Here is a 25,496-nt window from a genome sequence, read left to right as displayed (position 1 = left end):
GAGAGTGTAATTCATAGATTTCTGCTGAAATTCACACAACTCCAGTTTGCAGGCCTCTTCTGGTTTTGAAGCTTTCTGATTCCACATGTCACTTAAAGCATAGGAATTTTTCTGCAAATTTTCTGTGTGCTCTTATCATTGGCCCAGGTTCACTGACGTCAGAGATACTGTGGATCTTCTTAGTGGCTATGCAAGTTAGCCACTTCCTTTATTGTTTCTTTCTTTTCTCTCCTTTCCTTTTTTTTTTTTTTTTAATTAATGAGGATGTGCTTAATTTGTTCTGCAGCCCGTGTCATAAAAGGTTTTACTCTTTCTGGTCTCTGTTCTTCAAGTTTTTCTTTCCCCCATCCCTACGTCTCCCCCACTCCCTTTACCCCCCAAGCCATTCTTTCTCAGTCTAGTTGTGTAGGACACAGCTCCCTGACCCATGCTGGTATTATGAGCCTTGGGCCCTCGCCTGCCCTCCCCCCACCACCCCCACCACCCCCACCACCCCCACCACCAGGCAGTCGGTAGCCAGTCATCGTTTGGTGGATCACAGCAGCTCCCGGCAGCTTTTGCCAGCTTCCCGCCACTCACGCTGGCTTCCGGCCACTCATACTGGCCACCGGCAGCACACAGTAGCCCGCAGCTCAGGGCAGCCAAGTGCCAGGGACAGCCATTGTTCACAATCTTAGCTGTAGAGGGTGCAGCTCACTGGCCCATGTGGGAATCCAACCTGCGACCTTGGCAGCGTTAGAGCACATGCGCTCCAACAACCTGAGGCACCTGAGCCACCAGGCTGCTCTCAAGTTTTTCTTTGATTGATTTCATGTAATCTTTGATGTATTTCTAGGCTTCTTTTGTAAAGCTGGTTTCCCGCAAATGATGATTCATGACAATATCTACAACAGCCATTACTGTACTTTCTGTACCTTCGCCCTCAGGGCCTTCAGTGGAGGAATTTCCACTAATGAGCGACACATCAATGTTACCCTCTGTCCTACTGACCATCTTCCCCTCTGCCTGCAGGTACAGCCCTTGTGCAATGATCTTGTAAACATTGGAGAACATCTCATGGCTGATCAGGTCCCAGGAGATGCTCACGAGGGCGCTGGAAGGAGGGCAGTTGTGCTGGCTCAGCAGGAGCCCGGGGTTAGCGTGAGGCAGCCACTGCGGCGCTGGAATGGGGCGAGGGGGAGCGGGTGGAAAAGCCTTCATCATTTCAACATTCCCCTAAACTGGATTCCCTCTCCACTTTCACAGCTGCACCCGCTCTAACCCTGCGAGGCAGAACCCAAACCACGCAGCACGGACAGTGGGAGTCCGCGCTCCCGGGCTCACCTCAGACACAAGGAAGGGCGCAGGGCGACCGGCAGCGGCTGAGGGCGGGCACAGCGGGGCGGAAACGGGGCTCGGGAAAGCGGAAGAAGGACGCGGGGGGAGCGGAAGGGAAACTCGCCACCCCTGCGTCCTGCACGACTTAGGCCCCAGGGGCTGCATATGAAGTGCCATCTAGGAGAAACCCCTAGAATGTCGCTGTGTAATGGACTGTAGCGCCTCTCCACACGAATTCCGAACCGGGGCCCCGCGACGCGGAGCCTGCGAAGCCGCCGCGCAGACGCACTGCCCTCTGCTGGGCGTGGGGACGCAGTGCCCAGCGCCGCCTCGGGACTTGGCCAGGTGAGGGAGGGCGCTGGGGAAGATGAGGAAAACTTTCCAGAGAGCGTTGGGGAAATGGCAGCCGGTGACATTTTCGAAAGAGTAGGGAGGCATCATTTCAACGCACTAATTTAAATTCTGAATACTTGCCAGACCCTGTGCTAAGTAGTGTTACCAAAAACAAAAACGAAAGAAAACAATGTCGGTGATGCAAACAAATGTATTTATTTTCAGTCTCCTTTCGGAGAATTGCAAAATGAGGCAGAAGGCCCAGAGCTTTTACAGGATAAAGAATCAAGAAAAAGGAAGAGACAGAAAATATCGGATTGGCCGGGGCCACATCGTCACCCTTGTTTAACATTGAGTTGGCCTGGCTTTGAGGTGTTGGCTGATTCAGTAGACTGCATGTCTGGTCAAACGGAGCATTTACAGGATGGCAAAGTTATCTAAGTTTTGTTTTGCTGATGGGCCACCCTGAACAGGAGCAACTTCATCTTGGACCTAGAAATTCAACAGTAGGTCATGTTCCCAGGGACCTGTGTAATTTTCCTTCTCACTCCCTATGTGTTAAATCATCCTGCTTAACTAAAACTTACATCATTTGCTTTGTGCAGCCAACTTTCCAACACCAAAAAAATGGCCAACTCAGTTTTGGAATATGTTCTTTCATTCTAGATTTTTTTTGAGCCTCATTAATACTTTTACTGCTACACATACACAGGAGTCACAAATGTAGGGGATTAAAACCACAGATTACTTAAATTACTTACACGTTGCAATGGCTGATAAGGACCTTGAGAGAAAAATCTAAATCGACGTTCTCACTCCTTTTTTCCCCTCATTTTCACATCTGAGAACCTGCTGTTTACCAACTATCGCTCTCGGTGCTAGAAGTACAGAGATAAACTGGACACGGGCAGGGATAACAGAGGACTCCTGTGAAGAATTATAACTCTCTTGGAAGAAATAAGCTTTGAAGGAAGGAAAGATATAATTTGTGAAATGTACTGAGGGAGGGAGGAGCATAGTAATCAAATCAAACAGTTGATCTTTTCTTCAGACTTAACTGGTGTCACCTGAAAGATGAGTGCGTAATAATAGGTGAGACACAGGCAGTGATCATCAGTCCACTAAGAGAAACCAGCTTGCAAAGAGGAATGGAATCGACAGAGGGTGAGTGGTGAGAATAATAAACAGGGTAGGTGGGGGGTTGGTTTGTGGACAGATTCTTAAGCCTGTTACAGCATTATGGATTCTTAAGTCTTGTATGCCAAATTATTAACATTATTAGCAAATGTCGTTTGTCAGGCACTGCTCTATGGTAGAACCTACAAATGCCTTCCTGTAGCCAAATCTAGTGGGAGGATTTGGTTAAGGAAGTAAGTACAGGAAAGTGTGAGTGAGGGTTAATAAGGAATATAAATGCTGTGAGAACAGAGTATTTTATGTAGTCTAGAGTATTAAAGGAGATGACTTGGAGTTACCCCGAGGAAGGGAAAAGTGTAACAAGTGAGGGATCACATATACAAAGACTTGGAATACAAAGACTTCTCTAAAGACCTAAAGGTCTTTTTTTCTAAAGAAAACCTAAAGGATTTGAGGAACTGAAAAAGTCATTTCAGCTGTGTGAGGAAGAGGGGTGTGTGGCATGTAATGGTATTCGAAAGGCGCATTATGTAATGACAGTCTAAAACCCAAATCAAAACCCGATCAACAGATCATATATATTGACAGTCTAAGACAGAATATTTCTGATATTTTTGTTTACTATATGCCTTAGGCTAATTATTTTCTGATTAAGTATGCATTTGTGTTAATTTTTGTTATCACCAAATTCCTGCAGGTTGAAAACAGGTTACAGCTGCCAAGAGAACAGTTAGCTTGTGCCCTATGCAGGGAGGGGCACTATTTGGTCACCTTTGCAGAACATGAAAAAAAAATTGACAGGGAAACACCTTTGATGTCACATGTCCATGGGACTCTCTTCTCTTCCCTTCCAGGGGCTTGATTGTAAGCTTGTTTAGCTGGACTGAATCTGCCTGATTGTAAGCTTGTGTAGCAGGACAGCAAAGCATCTTGCATGATAAGTTTTAAACGTACCCTTTGTCCTGAAGAAAGTTTATAAAGTTATAAATCCTCAGAACCCTTTCATTGCCTCATGATTTTGGAACTAATGCAAAATGCTGATTGCTGAACTACATGTTTGTACAAAACCTGAATCTCAGTCCCGTTTCTTTATTTTTACTTTAGGTATGTAATAGTTTAATAGTGTCTAATACCTTTACATCGTCTCAGCACTGAACTCTTAGTCTCTGAAATTAGAATTGGGATGAAAGTGTATAGAATAGTCTGTCGTCAAACTTCTAGAATTGGATTCCTAAACTTGAGGTCAGCAAATCTGGTAGGCTTAAGCAGTGACCTTGAGTTTTTATGGTACTATTCTGTGGCACAGACAAGAGAATATGAGGAGAAGAGAGAAAAGAAGGGAGCATTAGTGGAAAGAGGACAGGAGTGGGGTGAAGAGAGAAAATATAGAATTAATACAGAGAAGGGTACATGAAGTATTCTAGGTTTCCTTGGAAAAATCAGCATATCAAAGATGTTTAATGAGGTAAAAATAATGTTAACAAATATTTAAATTGGTAATGATTTAAGGATAAGAAGATATAGATCTGATGGCGTCTGTACCAGTTTTGTGTTGTTGGGTACCGGAGGGAAGGGTAATATATGGGGACAGAACAGACTCCTTACAATGAGAGATTTATTATTTGTTGATTCTATTGTTTCACAATAATAATTTAAAATAATAATGATTGTATAAACTTTAGTCCTCCTTATTTTCTATTTAATTCTTTGTTCTTTTCCCCAAACACAATATTATGGAAAACATAGGCAAATTTATATTTTTTTAAATTGCCATCCAGGTCCTTATCAGGGTTCTTTGGCACATTTGTTTCATACTGATGTCGTGGTCAATGTGGAGAAGATATGACATCATGACCTCTGCCCCCATTTAATTTTCCATTGAGCTGTATCTTCCATTATCTGACTTAACCCTTGGGGCAAAACTTGCATAAAGCATACACCAGGAAAAAGGAAGTTTGGATATATTTTGTTTGGCTCTAACTCTATGTATGTCTCCAGGTTTTGTAAACTGACCTTGAGAGATTATTTTTCCTAGACTAGAAACCAGCCTAAGGAACCTATGTGACTTTCTTCAAATGGGACACTTGCCAAGATAAAGGCAGTCCCAGGTTCCTTTTAACACACAAGCTGAGGGAGAGAGAGAGAATGAGTGAACATATTGTAGAGAGGATCTGTGCATTTGAAATTAAGGAAGGAAAACAGAACTAAGAAAATTCAAAATGGCAGTAGTATCAGTGGAAACAGTTTCACTTTTTTGGCTCTGTGGGGGAGGAAACTAATTTTTCTTGTACCCTTCTAAATTCTTCTGGCTCATCTGAAAATCAAATTGACATGAGACAGATTAGCAGAAGAAAATAATCAAATTTATTATGTAAGAACATGGGACCTGTAGAGAAATCAGGCAATTAAGGCTTATAAGCTATCTTGAGCTAAAGAGAAAGATGGAGGTTCTGGTTTGGGACTTAAAAGGAGAGGAAGGCAGTTCATATGAAGATGGAAAAGCAGATGTTTCGTAAACAAATGTTTGCTGGGCCATCTTTAATAATGGGACACAGAGAGGGCTTTGATCACAAACAGGCCTTGCTAGGTTCCTACCTGTCTCTCATACTTAGTTCATATTAAACTGTAGTTATCTGTGATAATAGCTCCCTTCCTGGAGGTTTTTCTATATGAATTCCTTTAAGTGGGTAAAGGAGTAGGTTCAAAGGTTCTTTCTGACTCTTTTGTGTCTTAAAAATAGCCAACTTAAAGTTACCATTTTCGCCAAAAGGCACATTTTGGGGTGACAAACTACTTCCCCTCATTTCCTACAGAAAGCTATAGTATTTCGACTGAATTGTGTGCCTTTGGCTGAAAACCAATATCTTAATAACTCCTGAAATTCTTAGTGTGGATTTCTTCCCCTAAGAGTTCTTGAGGCAACTTGATATTCACATTTGGGTGATAACTTAGGAAGCCTCCAAAATCCTTGTTTTTTTTCATAACCACTTCATACTTAATTAGTAATAACATTTTATGTTTGATGTCCTCCCCTTCCATTTTCCATAGACCTAAATTTTCTACCTTTATCACTTTATTTGCCCTTCAAGTTCATTCATTATGTTTATGTGCAAAAGTCCTGAGGGGCCACCTTATTTTAAATCTTCTCAATTTCTTTGAAAATGTGTACATAGATTTATACTTCTAGTAGTGTACATTTTTGATATTTGGTTAAGAATATGCAATATCTAAAAATAAATAGAAATATCTTAAAATTCATTGAAATATTTAACATTACAGTTCTATATACTAAAGGACAATGAAGCTTTCAATAAAATGATTTGTCTTTGTATTTATAAGTCACTTTAGTGGTGAAATTTTGAAATACTGTTCCCAGTTCTTAAAGCATATCTGTTTATGGGATTGCATTCTACTGTGTTATATTTTTAGATACTTATACAGTCCAAGTGTTCTGCTAAGACACTTGAACGAAAATGCCACTTGAAGGTGAAGCAATTTAAAGTGGAGGGAAAGGAGGTTGTGTTGTAACATTTTTGAGGGTGCCATGTTCTCCATCTCTTTCTGATATCATTTTGTAACTCAGAGAGATATTTCCAAAGTTATAAAACAAGTTTATTGCATTCCATCTGGCAACCTGATGATTTCTTTTTCCATTTTCCCACATTTTCTTCATTAAGCATTTATTAAGTACATGTTATATGTTGAGCTCTATACTAGGCTCTAGTGACAGAGGGTATTACCGTATGTACCTCAAAGAACTGCTCTCAGGAAGTTTTCTGTCGAGTGAGAAAGACAAATGAAAAATAAAATTAAAATGATGTGCAAAATGTGTTAAAATGGAATAATATAGTATACTGTGTTGGGAAAAATAAAGGGAATGATTATCTGTACTTAGGAAATTCCCTTTTAAAGGGAACTTAGGAATTCAGTTTTTAAAAATGATTCTATATTTACCAGGTCAATGAGGAAGGAAAAACATTGTAGATGGAGGTAATAATATACGTTAGCAAGATAAATTTGTGGAACTCTGGTTGTTGGGTGTCTTATGTAGACTGTGTCGAGATGTCATGAGAGAGGAGATTCAGGATATAGGTAAGGACAAGTCAAAATGAGCTTTGGACTTGATCCCTTTGTTAGTAGAAAGCTATTGAAAAACTTTAATTTGGAATAACCTGATTGGATTACAAAGATAACTGATTTTAAGGAGTATGTGAAACTACTTGGTGACTATTTTATTAGTCCAGGTGTTATTTAATGAGGTTTGAACTATGCTAGTAGTAGAAGGAATTAAGGATGAGAAAGCTAAGCATGAAGAAATCATTTTAGAGGTAGGTTGCATGTGGGGAGTGGGGGGCGGGGAGGAAGAAATTGGGTTTTTATGCTATGGCTTACTGGATTGACTAGACTATCAATAGTTAAGGGAAGGAATAAAGAAGGAGCACAGGGTTTAGGAGAAGTATGAGTTCAGGTTTAGGGAATGATTTGGAAAGTCTTTGGTACACCTAGAGGTGAGGAGTAAGGAAGTAGATTTCTGTTTGAGTTAGGAGTATACAGGCATAAGGTCTCAACTGTAGATAGAAATGTGGGATTTGTCATCGAACGGGTTTTGATAAAAGCTACAGGCAAACAAAAGAAGTTCAAAAAATTAACAATTAAAACAAATAAAGAAATGGGCACAAAGCTTGAATAGACACTTCACAAAAGATGATATACAAATGACCAATCAAAATGGAGCTTGACTTCATTAGACATCATAGAAATGCAAAGTGAAACCACAATGACATAGTACTCTAGAAGACCTAAAATGTAACGAGAAAAAAGACATAGCAAATGATAACAAGGTTGTGAAACAACTAGAACTTTCACTAGCTGTGGAACTACCAGTTTATATTGATACAACCATTTTAGAAAATTCTTTGTCAGTATCTTTTAAAGTTGAACAGATAGACAGATACAATCATTATGATCAGTAATGTACTGGGAAACCAGCTGTGTGTGTGTGTGTGTGTGAGTGACAGAGAGAGACAGAGACAGAGACAGAGAGAAATTGAGATTGATATGTAGAGTTTGCTGATACTCCTTACCGTGGTCAATTTTAAGCTACCAGTGGTTTAATAAAAATGACTTGCAAAAATTCTTTAATGTTTAACGATTAGTACAAGCCAGATGCAGCTCAACCCAATAATTTTATTTCCAGATATATAGCCAACAGAAATGCATACATGTTGACTCAAAAGACACATACTAAAATGTTTACAACTCTATTTGTAATGTGCCAAACTGGAAACAACCCCAAAGTTTATTTATTTTAGAATATATAAATTGTGGTATATTCATATAATAAAATACAAGAATGAAAAGAATGTACTTTTTAGAGCCTAAGTACACATAATAACAGTAATGGATGTCACAAACATAGTTGAAACCAGGCACAAAATATATACTATATTATTGAATTTATATAAAGTTCAAAAACAGGCAAACTAATCTTGGGTATTAGAAATCAAGATAATTGTTATTCTTATTTGGAGCGGAGACTGAAAGGTGGCACAGTGGACCTTATGAGATTCAGGTTATTTACAGGGTGCTATTTACTTGAATATATTCACCTTGTGAAAATTCACTGAGCTGTAACTTACGTATGTATAAGTTAATACTTCTCTGAATGTGTGTTTTATATCAACAAAAATGCTTACATAGGGCAAAAAAAGCCTATAGGTGGAGTTGAGATTACCCAGGATGTATATATAAAGTAAGAAGAGTGACAGAACCCTGGGGAACAGAAACCACATACAGACACATTCCTGTTTCTTTCCCCGTTTTCCTCAGGACCCCTTCCAGCTTTTTTTAATGAAAATATTGCATACGGTAAGTATAATGCTAAGAATAAAATTTGTGTTAGAGAGTGAGATTGCTTTTGTAGCACTTCTGCATTGAGACTGTTTCTATGGGGACATTTGCACTGAATTTATTCTTAGACTTTGAAAAAGTTAAAGAATTGGAGGAAGAAGAACTACTGTCATGAGAAAGACTACCTGGGGGCTGGAGACGGTGCTAAGTACAGAACAGCAACATTCTTCTAAACCTCCCTAGTGTACTGGATCGCAGTAAATGCAACTATGTCTACTATGTCATCATTTCTCAATGATATACTGAAGTTACATACTTTGTGAATAATTTGGTTTGAGAAAGGGGGAAAAGGAAAGGAATTCTGTATTGACCGTATTCTCAAGGAGTGCTTTTAGAAGTGCGGAAGTACTCCTAGGTAAGCAGAAAGCTCTGTCACTAAAGCCTATAAATGTATAACGTTAGAAAAGTGTCTGTTTCTCTAGGCTACTGTATACTTATTTCTCTTTTACAGAAATGGCAGGGAGTCTTTTGAAGACATCATCTATGTCTCTAAGGACAAAATTGCTTCATCCAGTGGGATTGTCACTTTATAATACGTCTCATGGCTTCCATGAAGAAGAAGTGAAAAGAAAACTTCAGCAGTTTCCTGGTGGATCCATTGACCTTCAGAAGAAAGATAATGGCATTGGCATTCTTACTCTGAACAATCCAAGTAAAAAGAATGCCTTCTCGGGTATAAAGAACTTTTTTTTGCTAGTTAAAGAATGACACTAAATCTAGCCTTCTTACTCTTATCCTTACTCTGGTGACAGAAGTCTTGAAAGTTGAGGTACTCTTTGTAGAACATGAAAACAAAACAGAACTATCATATAAACCAGGAACATTTTTTTACTAATTGTGAAAATTCTAATGTTTTTTTAAAAATTCATGTATAAGAGGCTGATAAAAAGGAAACTGTCAAAGTAATCTTAATTATTTTTCCATTAAAATTTATTAACTGCTTAATAACTTCATTTATTTGTGTTCAACTAATGTCACTGGGACACAAAGGGAAGATGGTTTCAAAGATTTTTAAAACTAAAGAGAAAACCTATAAATGAAAAAATAAATTACTGTTCAGCTTAATTTCTGTGAATTGAGCTAAGACTGATTTTAACCATGTAATTCCAATAATCAATGAAAACACTGCACTTGCCTTTTCGTCCCTTTCCTAACTCTTAGATAGTGGTAAATACCTTTTATTTACTAGGCAGCACTCTTGGCGTATAAGAATTTCATATATAAGAGACCTGAAGGTCCAGGACATAGGTAATTTGTAATTTTTTGTCAAAGCTCAAGTTCAGATTATGCTCCCATGAAGTTATGCAACAGCTAATGAGTAACCTTGCTGACTACCCAGCCCTCGTATTTCAAGGTGATTTTTGGCAATTTCTCTATTTCTCAGTTATGTGCTTCATGGGGATAAATTATACCTGTAGTAGCATTTAAAATATTGGGCTCAAAAATATCGCAATAAATTTTCATACATCCATATATAATTATACCTATAGACATAATTCAGTAGACTGAAAACTTTGTAAATTGCCAATGGTGGGTCTTTAAACCAAAGATGACTTTTCTTTCCACTTAGCAGAATTCAGAGATGACTCTCTCTATTAGTGTTAACCAATAGAAATATAATGCAAGATACAAATGCAAGCCACATATTTAATTTAAAATTTTCTAGTAGCTGTAATTTTAAAAGAAACAGGTAAAATTAATTTTACCAATTTATTTAACCCAGTACATTCAAAATATTTTAACATGTGACAGATATAAAAAAAATTATTAAGAGGTATTTTCCTTTTTTATTTTCATACCAAGTCTTTGAAATCTGGTGTGTATTTTCCACTCATTGCACATCTGAATTTGGACTAGCCACCTTTTCAGGTGCTCAGTAGCTACATGTGAGTGGTGGCTACTTTATTGGAGCGTGCAGCTTCATACCTTCCATTGATACAGAGAATAAAAGCCAATTTTAATATTAGCCTTGGAAAAATCAAATTAGATAAGACTGCTCCAGAGAATTGGATTAGATTAGTAGTTTTAATTCAGTAGAATGCTACAAATAATTTACAGTTGTAAAACTTTTTATTCAAGTGGAAACAAATATTAATTTGATGCCTAATATTTAAAACTAATACAAACAAAGCGACATTAATTTGGGTAATGGTGTTTGGTTGGGTTGGGTTGGGTTTGGAAATGGTGAGTGAGTGAAACAGCACACAACTCCCAAGGTTCTTGTTTGAAAATCACCCAAGCAGATACTCTTTAAGGTTCCTTCTAATTCTTAACAATTATTGTACAAAGTCAACAAGATGAGCTCAACATTAACCACTGGTGTAGATTTCTCATACTCAAGGCCAGTGTCAGTTTTTTTTTTTTTTTTTTTGAAGCTTAAATATTAGGGATGATGGAAAGTCCATATTTACCTATATAGATATATTCTTACTCTAAATGTGTGTTTTACTGTTAAAAAAAAAACAAAACAAAAAAAACTACTAGACTGTAAATCTTTTGAGAGCTAGAACTATATTTCTAAAGCATGTAGGACTTCTTTGGGAAAGTCTGCTGTTTTAATGAAGTCACAGCAGTTAGAAAGGATAGCTGCAGTAGTCGTTTGTGAATCAGCAACATTAATTTAACATTTATTGTAGAACCACTTTACTCCTGGTTACTTCAGAAAATGGAAAATAAAATAATAGTTCTTGACATCGTGGGGTTTATAATCCAAAGAAGTGGACATAGTTTAATGGGCCCTATATAGTAAATTGTGGAACCAGGTGGTACACATTCTTTATTAATTTTAACCCTCTGTTATGATCTTAATATTGACTTCTAAAGATTTTCTTAAGCAGAGGAAAGAGTGAATTTAATCATGCTGAGAGCATTATGAACTTGGAAGATCATCTAGATAAAGCATATCTAAAAGAATGACAGTCTCTGCTGTTTTCATTTAAAATTTATCCATTATAAAGAAGCTCCAGTAGAATTTCAGAATGATATCAAGGTAACAATCTAATATGTAAATCATGGAATTGATGATTGTTAGGCATCTTATTGGCAGCCTGTGAAGTACTTTTTGGGCTTCTCAGCACACTTTGCAACCTTGGAACAATATCCCTTGGCGGAACTAATATCTATCACTTTCTGGAACTAATATCCTTTATAGTAGTTCTGATGCGAGTAGGATAAGAATGTCACCTTTGTTTTGTGTACCGTATGTCCAATATATCATAAATCTCAGTCTTCTGGTAAGCCATACTAAAGTTAGGAATATAACTCTAGTGAGCTTGTTGACTAAGACAATGTGTACTGCTGTTACGTCATGTATATTTCATTTTTACATGAAGAAGTAACTTTTTTCTTACCCCCATATCCCATATTATTAATTCCAATTTTCCTATTCCTATGACATGTATGATATATTCTCATTTTTCTACCTAACCATGTATCTAGCATGATTTATTAATTTAGATATAGAGATCACTAACAAATTGTAAACTTTTAAAGCAGGCACTGCCACGTATACTTCTTTGGTATATATACTTCATAGTACCAACCCAATAAGTATTTGATAGCTATTCAGTAAATATTTGTAAAATATATGACTTAAGAGTATTGTTTGATGACTTATGGTTTCTAAATTATTTCTGTTTTTCCAGTATTTTAGCTGTTTGTGATTCCCCTTCCCCTCTCTGGCAGGTGCTATGATTCTACAACTTTTGGAAAAAGTGATTGAATTGGAAAATTGGACAGAGGGAAAAGGTCTCATTGTTCGTGGGGCAAAAAATACTTTCTCCTCAGGATCTGATCTGAATGCTGTGAAAGCACTAGGAACTCCAGAGGCAAGTCTTGTATGAATTACATACTAGATCCTGCATGTTTATCAGACATCTATGGCTGAGATATTTATATTTTACTTATATGCTTATTATGATGATAGCTACTCTTTAATAGTTTTCCAAGGATCAGAGTTTTGCTTCGTAAATTAAAGATTAGTTTGCAATAGCGTGAAGTACTGGAGAGGGGAGAAAAAGGAAGGACAGGAAGATTAGCGATAACCAAAGTACATTTTTAAAACCAGCAAGAATTTGAATTCTTTTAAATGGAAACCCTGTAACATCCTCCTGATAAGGAATTTTACACAAGGTACATGTATAAGGTATCTAGCATAGCTTTGGTACATAGTAGGCTTGAACAAATGATAAAAATTTGCTTTTGAATTATTACCTTGATAGAAAAAGAATCCTAATCATCTTCCATTGTCAGTCCTTCAAAGAACTTTTTCTTGTATTCTGGTTTCTGCTCACTACTCCTAGACAAAACAAACAAACGAAAAGAAGGAAAAAATGTAAGTGTTTATAGCCATTTAATTATAGATGTGGGTGTATGTAGGTAATAATGTTTTAATGGTATTGCACAACTCTCACGTGACTCTATGTAGTATATGATCTCTATGTATATAAGTATGTGAGGAAAAGAGCTGTCTCTTGGTAATTTTGATAGACTTGGATTTGAGTACTGGTTTCAACACTTTCTAGCTAAGTGATTGGGCAGTCACTTAATCTTTCTAAGTCGTATTTTCCTAACCTATAAATGAGAATTATATATTTCACAGAGCTATTGTGAGAATTCAAGATATGTTTATAAAGTGCCTATTAGCATAGTATCTCAGAGAGGTAGCTATTATTTTTATTTCAAAGATCTTGATATTAATAAACATTATTACGTATGAGAAGATTCATAATTTGTGGCACCACTAGACTTAAATTTTTAATGTGTCTGAATGGTTAGAGCACTAAGCTAGAGAATTGAATACATATGGGTTCTTGCCTGGGCTCTACTAATAATTAGATATGTGACCTGCAAGTCATTTGATTATAATTTTTCATCTTTAGAATGATTGTGTTGCTAGGCACCTTACTTTGTTCGCAGAGGACACTGGGAAGGTAGAATGAGATAATAGATTGTTGTGGGTCTGATATAAGTCAGGTAAGAAAACATCTCTAAAAAACGTGAAAGGTTATTTTGGTTTCTTACAGTTAGAGGTTCTTTCTGTCTCTTTAGATCATGCAACCAGGATTTTATCCCCTATGTATGGAAAAGCTAAAAGTGGGAACAATGCTAATTGTTTCACACACACACACACACACAAACACACGTACACGTGTAGTGGGTCTGATCTAAGTCGTGTAGGAAAACATACCTAGTTTTTATACAGACTTCAGAAAAGGGATCAGTTCAAAAACTTTATTCTTTCTCATATGGACATTCTCCACGTAATCTGCTTTCTTAATGTGGCAGTAGTATAAGGTTGATTTGATCAACAGGTGAGAAGTAAGGTGGTGTAGGTGCAATGATTAAATAGCACTGCAGATGTCCATCACTTCTTGTTATGGACATCTGCCAGTCTCATCAAGAAAAGCTGGAATTGTAGTTCTGCTTTACAATGTGTATGCTTAGAACCTAGGTTAGTACTTTAAATACCTTATTTTATTTAAAACATTTTCCTATGTAAATGGATCCTTTATCATACTTTTATGAAATCTGCCTGGTCATAATATAGGAAATAGGTAGCATAGAAATAAGCAATTTGAGTAAAATTCTCTTTATGAATAATATTAAGAAACACTGTAATATGTATGAAGAATGGGGTATTTTTTTTACATGGTGATTTTAAAATTAACAAGCACTAGAAATGGTATGTATAAAGTTCCTGATAAGTATTTCCATTTCATGTAGACTATTTCTATATGCCTGAGAAATAACTATAAATATGTGTGAAACTGACATAGCACATGGCGTGGGGACTTTGGAGGCTCATACATGTGTATGAGTTGCAGCTGCACGTATGGATGCATCTGCCCCTCACGGCCCAGACATCCTGAGACTCTTAACAGGACTTAGGTCATAAACAACCTTTCTCTCAAAGAGGCCCTTCTGTGTCTAATACACTCTTTGTTGTTGCAGATGCACCACTAGCATCTGATTATTTGTTGAATTTGCTCTTTGAGCATGATAACTGGAATAAATGATGATTTTAGTAATTGGATTGCATTCTTTTCTAATTATAACAGATACTAGAAAGCGATTATTAAATGGTGTTTTTTAAAAAAAGACAATTATGTTGATGTTTTTGCCACTGTATTTTTTCAGTTTTAAAAAATACTTTATTAATGAAAATTACAAATATAAACAAGAGAGACTTACACAGCGAAACCCTCATGTACTCATAATAGAATCAGCAACCATTTTATTGTATGTTTATCATTCCACTTTTTTTTTTTTTTTAATATAGCTGATCTCTTAAGAAGTTGGTTTCATTTTGGTATCCTTTAATGAGTGGGAAAAGAGCTTCAACTGTCTCTGGTAGGCAGTTAATCCTTGGTTGTAAAGGTCCAGGCAGAGAGATGGACGCAAGCATTAGTCCTGAAAAGTTACGGGACAGAGAAAAGAATAAAATAGGGGTAAAAATCTAATGTAAGTATTAACCCAATTGTAAGATTTGGATTTGATGCCACAAATATTCTGTAGAACACAAGAAGATTTTTTCAGAGGGCGAGGGCGAGAAATAATCAAAATCCAATTACAAGCTTCAAGATGTCGGGAAATAAAACCTGCTTACTTTGCAATGAATGGGTATACTGCCTCAAGGAAAAGTCTGGCATTTTAGAAACCTGTAAACTTAATGTAGCTTGAAGATAATATGCAACTTTACCCCCTGACTTACCTTGTTACTTTTCTGCTAATCTATTGCTCCTTATTTCTCTGTTGCTTAAATTTCTGGTGACCTCAAATTTCCTGTCTAATTTCTTTGTTACAGTCCCTTTTTAGCATTATTAATTTACAGATAAGCTATTATAATTTTCTCTAAACCCTTTCATATATTTTGAGGAAATAAATAAATCCATATAACAAGCACTTAAGGGAGAAAAAGGAGGATAAATGTGGCTTAAAGTCAATGTGATGTTAACAGTTCCTTGGACACTTAGGCTGAGAATTTTTTTTTTTTTTGTAAAGTGGTGAAAGAGTAGTTTATTAGAAGAGGTAGTACACTCCAAAGAAATAGGAGCAGACCAGAGCAGCAGAGAATGGCTCAAGGGCTCATTATTAAAAGAAAAGTACACTCCAAAGGGTTTGGAGTAGGTCGCAGAGCAAAAGCAAGGCTCAAAAGGTTTAGGCTGAGAATTTTGCTTCTCATCTTTGTTATACTCGGAAGAGCTGGGGGACTAGGGTTGGGTCTCAAGGTATCATCCAGATAGGATGAAACGATCACCGCCTGCAGCAGTTCTACTAACCTTTTTTCGTACTTCTCAGCTTCCACAGCTTTCATTTATCAGAGCAGGTCTAGCTTTCATTGGTGCCTTTCCCTCAGTTTATTCTATCGTAAGTAGGGATTTATCTCTCATTGGCTTGTTTTCTTCAAGCCAGGAAGAGGCCTGAGCATTTAACCATTGTTGGCTCAGTGGCTTTGGAGGACAAATTTAAGAAATTAAATCTTTCTTCCCCCTAGGTCATGTTGACTAGTACAATGTAATCTCTATTTTGTGATACATTTAAAGCCAAAGCATACTCATTATCTGATTGCCAGTGCTATTACTGATAATAATAGCAATGATATAATAGATAACATTCTTGTTCAGTTATACATCAGGCACTGTTCTAAGCACTTTCCATATCATATCTTATTTAATCATTACTAATGAGATAGGTACTTTTATTAGCACCACTTTACAGATGAAGAGACTGAGGCACACAGAGGTTAAGTATCTTGCCCAAAGTCAAACTAGCTAGTAAATAGCAGAGCCCATATTCCAACCTAGGCAGTTTGGCTCTAGAGTCTGTGGTGTTAACCATGACTTTTAAACATTTTTTACTGCTTCTTATCTTTCAAATGAGAATTATATTAGTACACAGGCTAATACCTGCTTTGCTTTCCTTTCTACCAATTCTAGATACTTCCATCAGAATTTTAAGTACCCTAAATCTAGTAATAGAAAATAGGCCTATTAAAATTAGGCCTACTTGAGATCATTTAACAGGCTCTGTTGGACAGGTTAATAGAATATAAATGAGTCTAGTTTTAAACCTTCTAGCTGTTTGTGCTTGTATTAATTTTCTCATCACTATGATATATATAGACAGACCTTTTTGAGAAAGGATTTTGATTAGGAAATTTGTACTATATTGTTTTTTTACTGTTCATTGACTGCATTTGTTTTATGAATAAACACAGATCTCCACCTAAAGTTCATTTGATTCAGTTAACTGTAGCAGACACATACTATATGCAAAACATCGTACCAGCTCCTGAGGATAAAGAAAGCATTTTGTCAACTTCAAGGAACTTATTGTGTAATAATTCAAGGAACTTATTGTGTAACTTATTGTGGCAAATGCCACTCCCTTTCTCCTTTATGAAGCCTTCTCAGCTACCCCAGCCAACCGAAATGAATGGTTTCTTATTCGGTACTATTCTCAGTTTATTCAAGCATTTTTTCAAATTCTTATTCTGTATGCCTTGATGCATGCTGCATTTCTTTAATTCTGATAAGATTTTTGAGGAATAGAAACTAGGTCTACAATCAACTTATTATATTCCCTTGCCTTTATCTTGTATAGATAATAATGAATCCAAACACAATGCATACAAGACATTCTGTAAGGGCTACAGTTAAGTTACAAAATTAAAAATACCACAGATATGCAAAGGAGAAAACTGAGATCAAAGAGTCCTGAAAGATGAACAAAAGAAAATACTGCATCATTTGTATTTCAGACAGAATCAAAAAAATTTTAATTAAAATGTTATTTTAAAAAAGTTAGGTGTATTTCTGACTTCGTTACTAAGTCCTGAAAATGCTTTTTAAAACTTTTTTTATATAAAACATTTGTGTTATACCTTTGTGTTTATGCTTTTTCTTATATAAAGGATGGAATGGCCTTATGTATGTTCATGCAAAACACCTTAACAAGATTTATGAGGTAATGTATTTTTCTTTTTAAAATATGATTCCTAAAAAACCAAAAATAGTTCTTTATTCTGACTTGCCACAGTTTAAAAAACAGGTATACCTGATTTTCAAAATACATTTATTCTAACGATGAACTATCTATTTGTGTCATGAAGGACAGTCATTTAATTAAATGTTAGTGAAGTATAACAAGTATTTAAAAAATAAGAGCAAATGAGAAATAAAAAGAATTTAAGACGTAGCACTTTTCCCTAAAGAGCTTATTTATATCACTAGCTATGTTTAGGTATAGACATGGGAAAGTTAAATACTGATATGAGAGCAGAATAAAAACACTAGTCAAGAGATGTCACATAAAGATTACCTAATATTCAAAATTAGTAGAATGTATAGTGAAGTGGTCTGTATCCAGAGAAGAGAAACAGAACTGTGGTTTGGAGAAGGATTTTACAGATTTCTAAGAAAGATGGATTCACTTTGCACCATGAAAAAGAAAAGGGAGCGAATTCTTCTTGGCCTATCACGATGCATTTGGAGTTATAAACAATGACATGTTTGGGCTGATTAGCTTTCTACTTTCGTATTCCAACTGGAAACAATTTAAAAATTATAAAAACTAAGGAAATTCGTATTTATTTAGCATACTTACTAATTGGATATCACTGTACTTTTGATGTTGTTCGTATGTGAGAACCTAGAAAGAATAATGGAATCCTAAAATGATATTCTAAAATACTTTTTCCATTGTATCAGGTCCTGTTCACTTCCCTCTCCATGTTACATTTGACTTTTTCTTAGCTAAATCTTAAAAATATTTTGGTTTTCTTTTTAATCTTTTTTATTGGAAGTGATGTAAATGATGTTGGATCTGCTGGCAGTTTCTGGGTGTGGGCCGGCATCATGTCTCGTGAAGCCGAAGAATGGACACACGGACCAGGGAGAGGCAAAAGGTTGTAAAGGAAGATAGTCTATTAAAGGAGAAGTGCAAGAGAAGCGGTTGCAGCTCCCGAGCGGGAGGGGATCCCGAGTAGGGGTGCCCAGTGACTGAGGCAAAAGCTCCCACTTTTATACCTTCCCTTGCCTGCTTGGGAAAGGGGGCTGGAGCCTTGTAATGGAATTCATCTGTTAGGTTTGTCCTGTTTGCCCATCCTGAAGGGATTAACAAACTAACCTATTCTTATCTATCAGATCAGCTCCTTTTTCTGGCCAGAAGGGATTTGAGATTATTTATTAACCTCAATGCTATTCTCATGGCTCTGTCCAGGAGTGAAGGAGACATTCCAGGGCCTGGAGTTTCAGGATATGGCTGCTTTTTGTTTATTCCACCAGGGACCCCTCTGTCTACCTCACAACCATGCTAACTATCCTGTCTCAGAAGCAGTATGTGTTAAGAAATTTTTGATTACTTTAAAGCTATAGTTTTGCATTTTGGTTAGAACCTACAAAAAATTTCATACTTTCAAAACATTTTATAGTTACCTTTTAATACACACTCCTGCAAAGGGTTTTGCAAACAGGAAAGGTGAAAGATTTATTTTTGCCACAGAACCATTCCTTTATATAGGATTAGTCTGTAGGTCATTTCAGTGAGTAATGAAAAGATATCTGATAGGAACCTTTATAATAACACAGTTTAGGAGCTCAGTCTTCTGTACCACATTTCTTCCCTTTGGATACAGCCTTAACTTTCCATCTATAACCTGATACAACTAAAATTGGACTACGACAATATCACATTGTTTTATTCCTGATTGCCAGTTGTTCAGAAGTTCCAGGAGCTGTATATTATCCAAAAGCATCCATATATTTGGAATAAAGTTACAACATGGCTATAGTTTAAAAATATTTAATGATTCAGGGAGGTATTTTGGTAAACTTACATGGAATTTAGTATTAATTATTGCATTTTCAGTATTACACTGTTTTGCTCCTCAGGATGTGAAGGCTCAAGGTTCTACTGTCCTTTGAGGTTTATTTGTTGTTATAAACATAGTTCAATAACTTTGTGTCTATTGCATCTCAAATTTTTTTAAATAACATTTGTAGATTGATATTGAAATTGTTAACATCAATTTTTCCTTTTTTCTTCAATATACAGACTTCCTTTAATAAGTGTTGCACTGATTCAAGGTTGGGCATTGGGTGGAGGAGCAGAATTTCTTACAGCATGTGATTTCAGGTAGGATGAAAATTGCGTTACTCCGTGCACAAATATAATCAACATATGCTCAAATGTTGTTTTTGCCTGAATATAAATATTTGATACATTCTTAAACAAGATAATCAAGTAACAAGTATTTTCTTTTTGTCAGTCATTAAAGTAGATAATTTTAGTCAGTCTAGTATAATTACTCTACCATTACTTTATTACCATGCATTCAAAAAGTTAAAATGATTTTTAATAAATCAAATCTATTTTAGCAAAATCCCTGGGGAGAGAAGCCATGGAAATATATGAAACTTTAAGATTCAAAATAATTATACAAAGAAAAGTAAAGAAGTAAAAAAAGAAAAAAGAATGAGAGAGAATGGAGACTGCTATAGTCATCCTCTTAATAAAAATAACTTTTGAGATCCATTTCTTATCTTTACTGTGATTTATAGTAACTTTGTGGAGCTTTTGTGCTGCTTGGGGAATAATATTAGAGAAAGTTATTTGGGACCAATAACCCTTCAATCCCTAGAATTCTTTTTAGTATTGGATAACTATACTTTATAGATTCTTGTAGAATCTAATGCTTTACATATGCTTGAAACTGCATTCTCAGTTACCATTACTAAGACCTACAAGCCCAGCTGAAAGGAGATCCAGCCCAGTGCTCTTTGATCTGTACAGACTTACACACTTGAGACTGTTTATAAAGGGAAAGGTAGTGTACATAGCATAACTGGTGAAGTGAAATGGTAAAACAGAAAAGAGCCCTAACAGTGGAGTCAGATAGACTGAGGTTCAATCTCAGTTTGCCACTTTTATTTATTTGATTTTAAGAAAGTATTTCATCTAAGTCTCAATTTCTTTATATATAAAAATAGTAATAATCTCCCTTAAATGTTTAAATATAGATTTAAATGAGTTAATGAATATGTAGGTTTTAGCATTAATGCTTAAAGTACACATCAGTGTACAGGTGATACTGATTAGAGTCTTCAGATTACCTTACTCTCTTTTACAGAAATGCCAAAATGCTAATGTTTGGCATTCTTTTAAACTCATTAATTTTCCTTTCACTTCTCAACGTTAAGGCTAACCCTGGCCTCATTCCTTTTTTTCCATTCCATTATACACTTGATACTTCTTACGTTTTGCTTTAAATAGTCTATTATCTTTTAAAGAAATAAATATAAGAAAATAAAATGCCTTTTTATTCATATATATATATTTGCTTTTTAAAACTTTATTTCAGTATAACTATGTTTACAGAAATACACTCATATTGGTTAATAGAATGCAATTTAAGTTTAACTTTTTCTACATGATTTGGACCAAAATCTTGGTACATGGTTTAAGCATTAAAAAAAGAATTTGCGATCTGTTTATTTTTCAAATGTACATAAAAAATCATCCATCAAATGCTGCTATAGCAAGCAGCTATTTGCTTATATTTGTTACCAGAAACAATATTTTGATTTATCTGAATTTTTATCTATCTGAGTGAAGATAATAATTTCCCTAATCAGAAATTCTTCTAGTTTTAGACGTGTTTTATTCTATGTTAATTGAATAGTTTTAACTTAATTACTTCTAAGATAGCTGGACCTATATTAACACCTACATGATATTTCCACATTGCACGTTCTTCTAGTTTTTCTGAGAATGTAACAAAAGCTAGGAACCCTATTTTAGGAAACCACATAAAATTTCATCCATGGACCTTTGGTTTGGAAACCGTTTTTGAAATAGATATTTCTACGTTTACTATTTATTTGATTGTTATCTAAGATATTTCTTCTAACTACTGATGGAATTTTGATAAGACCTTCTAATATTTTGGTTTTATGTGTATGGAACATAAATGTTCAGTCTAGTGACTTGTTACAAAATAGGAACCTATGAAACCATGATATAGACCAAGAACTGGAATAGTGCCAGCACTCCTGAAGCCCCCGACTTGCTCTTTCTAAATGACTGCTCTCATTTCCATTTAGTGGCTGGAATTTTATAATTACTTTCTTACTTTCCTTTATAGTTTTATAGGCTGTTCTATAAACAATATATTCTATTTTTGTTCTTTATGAACTTCATAAAAATGGCATCATCCAGTAATAGGAATACTATGAGGAAAGATTCAGTAAGCTAATTCGTACATAGTAGTAAATTTTTATATTATTTTTCTTTCTCTGTATAATTTATGACTCGGGGTTCAATTTATCAGTTGAAATATATAACTTTATAATGCAATATATAGATGATGTATTATAGAAATATACACTTGAAACATAATTTTACTAATGTCACCCCAATAAATTTAATAGAAATAAAAAATAATTTCCACTTAAAAAAGAAATGTATAGCTTTATATTCACATAGATAGAGATTTTAAAATAGGTTTGGTGTATAAAATAATTTACAAAGATTCTAGCCTCTTTGAAAACTAGTACTTTCAAATTAGGATTCTTGTACCTAGTAGAAAAAAAAAAAATCGGCCATTTCATGACAGTGCCCTCTGCTGTCATCAGTGCAGATTGCATTAAAATGCTACATTTCATTGTGGGAGGAGGAAGCTTGTCAATGGCTCTATAGGCAACATGAATGAGACTAAATATAAAATGCTCCATGTGTGAAAGGATTAAAGGTTTTCTCACTTTACCTTGAAATACAGGTACTTATGGAATATGTAATTTAAGTATATTATATGAAGTATATTTAAATATATAATTTAATACATTTAAAGAATTCTAAGCTATATGTGAATGTGCATTACACTTAAAAATCCTCTACATAAACAGATGTAAATTAAAACTTTATAGATGCCCATTTATTAGACTTCTGCAGTATCCTTCATAATCATTCCTGATCTGTGTTTGGGTTTAGTTAGGGCTTAGGACAAAAGGCAAAACACAGGAAAATTAACCAGAGACTATTTCATCCTTTAATACTGCTAATTTGCCTTGATATGTTTTTTTCCTAAAGGAAGTGTCCTAGAGCTTCATAAAATATTTTTATTGGATGTGAGATGTCTGAGGGCACTGCCCTCGTCAGATATACCCAAGAATATACAGATACATTCACTTGTCCAAGAGTCTCTTGTTCTTGGTGTTAATAGAACCAAACCACCTGCAGCTGAGCCTTGAACACTTTGGAAAACTAAACCAACTTATGGTCTTCTTTTTTGTAATGAGTAGTTTGAAATACTGAGAGGCCTTCTCCATCTAACATAGCACACCCCCAACACACATATCCTCATTCTCTAGTCCTTTGTCCCGTTTTATTTTTCTTTATAGCACTTATCACCAGGGACACTGTTCAGTCAGTGTCTTTCTCTCCTAAAAGGAATGTAAACTGGCATTGGTAATGCTTAGTAAATATTTGCTGGAAGACTGGGTAGATGCTGAGTTACAAAACAATTTTTCTTTTCCTGAGCACTATTTGACCATAACTTACTATGCACTTTTTTTCATGGTGTGCACCTAACATTTCCTACTACCATGTTTTCACTTAATCCACATTTTCTCATTAGGCCTCTACTCACTTTAGAAAGATACACTTTGGGCTTTTAAAAATAAAGACTAGATTCTTACTTGTAAAGGATAAGCAAGCACAACAAAATGTTGACATTGTTTGCAAAGAGAAATGTTAAATTGAATTCTATACTTAGCCAGATTTTTTTTTTGAAGTTTTTAATATAACGTATCTACCTTTAAAGACCTATGGAGATTTCAGATCAGATCATGAATGTGTAGTACTTTATGACTGAAGCATATATACTTACAACTGATTTTTTCTGTTTTGCAGATTGATGACTAGAGAGAGTGAGATCAGATTTGTTCACAAGGAGATGGGCATAATACCAAGCTGGGGTGGTGCTACCCGGCTGGTTAAAATTATCGGCAGTAGACAAGCTCTCAAAGTGTTAAGTGGGGCCCTCAAACTGGATTCCCAAAAAGCTTTAAACCTAGGAATGGTCGAAGAGGTCTTGCAGTCTTCTGATGAAAATGAGTGTCTAGAAGAGGCACAAGAATGGCTAAAGCAGTTTATCCAAGGGCCACCGGAAGTAATTAGAGCTTTGAAAAAATGTGTTTCTGCAGGCAGAGAGCTTTGTTTAGAGGAGGCATTACAGACTGAAAGAGATCTTTTAGGAACACTTTGGGGTGGACCTGCAAATTTAGAAGCTATTGCTAGGAAAGGAAGATTTTGTAAATAGTCCTTTTTAAACATGATGTACAATTCCAACAATTAATATGTGAAGTTTAATGATATTAAATGAGTGTCAGCATTCCTTTGAAGGGTACTACTAGTATTTGGTGTTTTTAGTAATTTTTTGAATTCCTAAACTCATTGGCTTAGTTTTCAGGAGCTCCCCCCTTACCTGCAGGTAACACGTTCCATGACCCCCAGTGGATGCCTGCAACCAAGGACAGTACTGAATGCTTGCTATGTTTAGTTTTTCCCTTTACTTACATGCCTATGCTCAAGTTTAATTTATAAATTTAAGAGCACAGTAAGAGATTAATAAAACAATTATAACAATATATTGTAATGAGTTACGTGAACGTGGTCGCTCAGAATGTTTATACTGTCCTCACCTTTGCACTTATAGGAAGCACTTTGCAGCTTCTCTTTGGCATATCCAAATTGCCAGCCTCACTACTCTTGCGCTTTGGGGCCATTAAGTGTAATAAAAGTTACTTAAACACAAGCACTATGATACTGTGAAAGTCTGATGACCGAGACAGCTCAGTGACTAATGGATGGGTTGTGTATACAGTGCAGCTCCGGCTAGGCAGAGGGATTCATGTTCCGGGTAGGATGGAGCAGGACAACGTGAAATTTCATCATGCTGCTAAGAATGGCATGCAATTTAAAACATGATTTATGGAATTTTCCATTTAATATTTTCTGACTGCAATTCACTGTAGGTAACTAAAACCTCGGAAAGTAAAACCACAATTGTGGGGGGGGAACTACTGTATTTGGGTATTTACTAAGTAAATGTGGAATACCTGGCTAAAATATACAATACTTTTGGCTTAAAAACTACTACCAATTTCCCAAATTTCCATACTAGTTTTTAGCCTAATAACCAAAGACCAGTTTTTAAAAGGAAAAACTTCTACACAAAATCTATTCCTGGGTTTATTTTTCTTAGCTCTTTGTTCTGTCTTACCTGAAAATAATTTACAAATAATAATAATGAAGTTTGCAGTTAAAGAACAAAAATGGAGACAAGAAGAAAAGTTATGATCAATCAGTTCCTTCTACTTTAAGCAGCTGGAGTAAAGATGTCATGCAGAAATGGCCCTTTTTAAAAATAAAGATGCTCCCTACTTTACCCCCTTACAAATTTGGAGCCTTATTTGATCTAATAATTAGTTTTCAATTTTAAATTATCTGCTAAACGATAGCCACCATCTGGAAAGTCTATCTACTGAAACGAAATTGGCCATTCATTTGTGTGCCCTGGAATTTCCAAACTACTAGTAAGTTCTACTGTTTGTGTAGTATATTAACTTTACATCAAAACTGCCTAAGACTTCAAAGGGACGCGTGAAGCATTCTGTAGCATTTGCATTTTACATCAGATTTCTATTTTTTTCTGAAAAATAACTGGCCGCCTTTTACAACTAGCTTTCTTTGAAAAGTAAATAAAAATGTATAACTTAAACTTTCATGATTATCTTAGT

The 25,496-nt window shown here is 35.6% G+C and overlaps 1 protein-coding gene across 3 annotated transcripts; it reads left to right on the top strand.

Annotated features, from left to right (window-relative positions):
• The first annotated feature begins 1,449 nt into the window (after positions 1-1,449).
• ECHDC1 (ethylmalonyl-CoA decarboxylase 1) lies at positions 1,450-25,477 on the top strand. Of its 3 annotated transcripts, none has more exons than XM_033102998.1 (6): positions 1,450-1,662; positions 9,149-9,370; positions 12,382-12,524; positions 17,612-17,664; positions 19,753-19,833; positions 23,608-25,477. In XM_033102998.1, exons 2-6 carry the CDS (start codon positions 9,151-9,153, stop codon positions 24,014-24,016), a joined length of 906 nt encoding a protein of 301 aa, XP_032958889.1. In that variant the 5' UTR covers positions 1,450-1,662; positions 9,149-9,150; the 3' UTR covers positions 24,017-25,477. The 3 variants fall into 3 exon arrangements, with proteins under 3 accessions (XP_032958889.1, XP_032958891.1, XP_032958888.1); XM_033102997.1 differs by lacking the exon at positions 1,450-1,662 and adding an exon at positions 1,722-2,814; XM_033103000.1 differs by lacking the exons at positions 1,450-1,662; positions 17,612-17,664 and adding an exon at positions 1,703-2,814 and having other exon boundaries at positions 23,608-23,740.
• Positions 25,478-25,496: the final 19 nt, after the last annotated feature.

The sequence above is a fragment of the Rhinolophus ferrumequinum genome, chromosome 3 (genome assembly GCF_004115265.2).
Source record: "Rhinolophus ferrumequinum isolate MPI-CBG mRhiFer1 chromosome 3, mRhiFer1_v1.p, whole genome shotgun sequence".
Lineage (NCBI taxonomy): Eukaryota > Metazoa > Chordata > Mammalia > Chiroptera > Rhinolophidae > Rhinolophus > Rhinolophus ferrumequinum.
This window is presented reverse-complemented; position numbering and strand designations above follow the sequence as displayed.

Coding starts and splice junctions, on each gene's coding strand:
- ECHDC1 (XM_033102997.1), top strand. Junction 17,665..19,752: donor ACCTTAACAAGATTTATGAG/GTAATGTATTTT, acceptor TTCAATATACAG/ACTTCCTTTAATAAGTGTTG. Junction 19,834..23,607: donor CTTACAGCATGTGATTTCAG/GTAGGATGAAAA, acceptor TCTGTTTTGCAG/ATTGATGACTAGAGAGAGTG.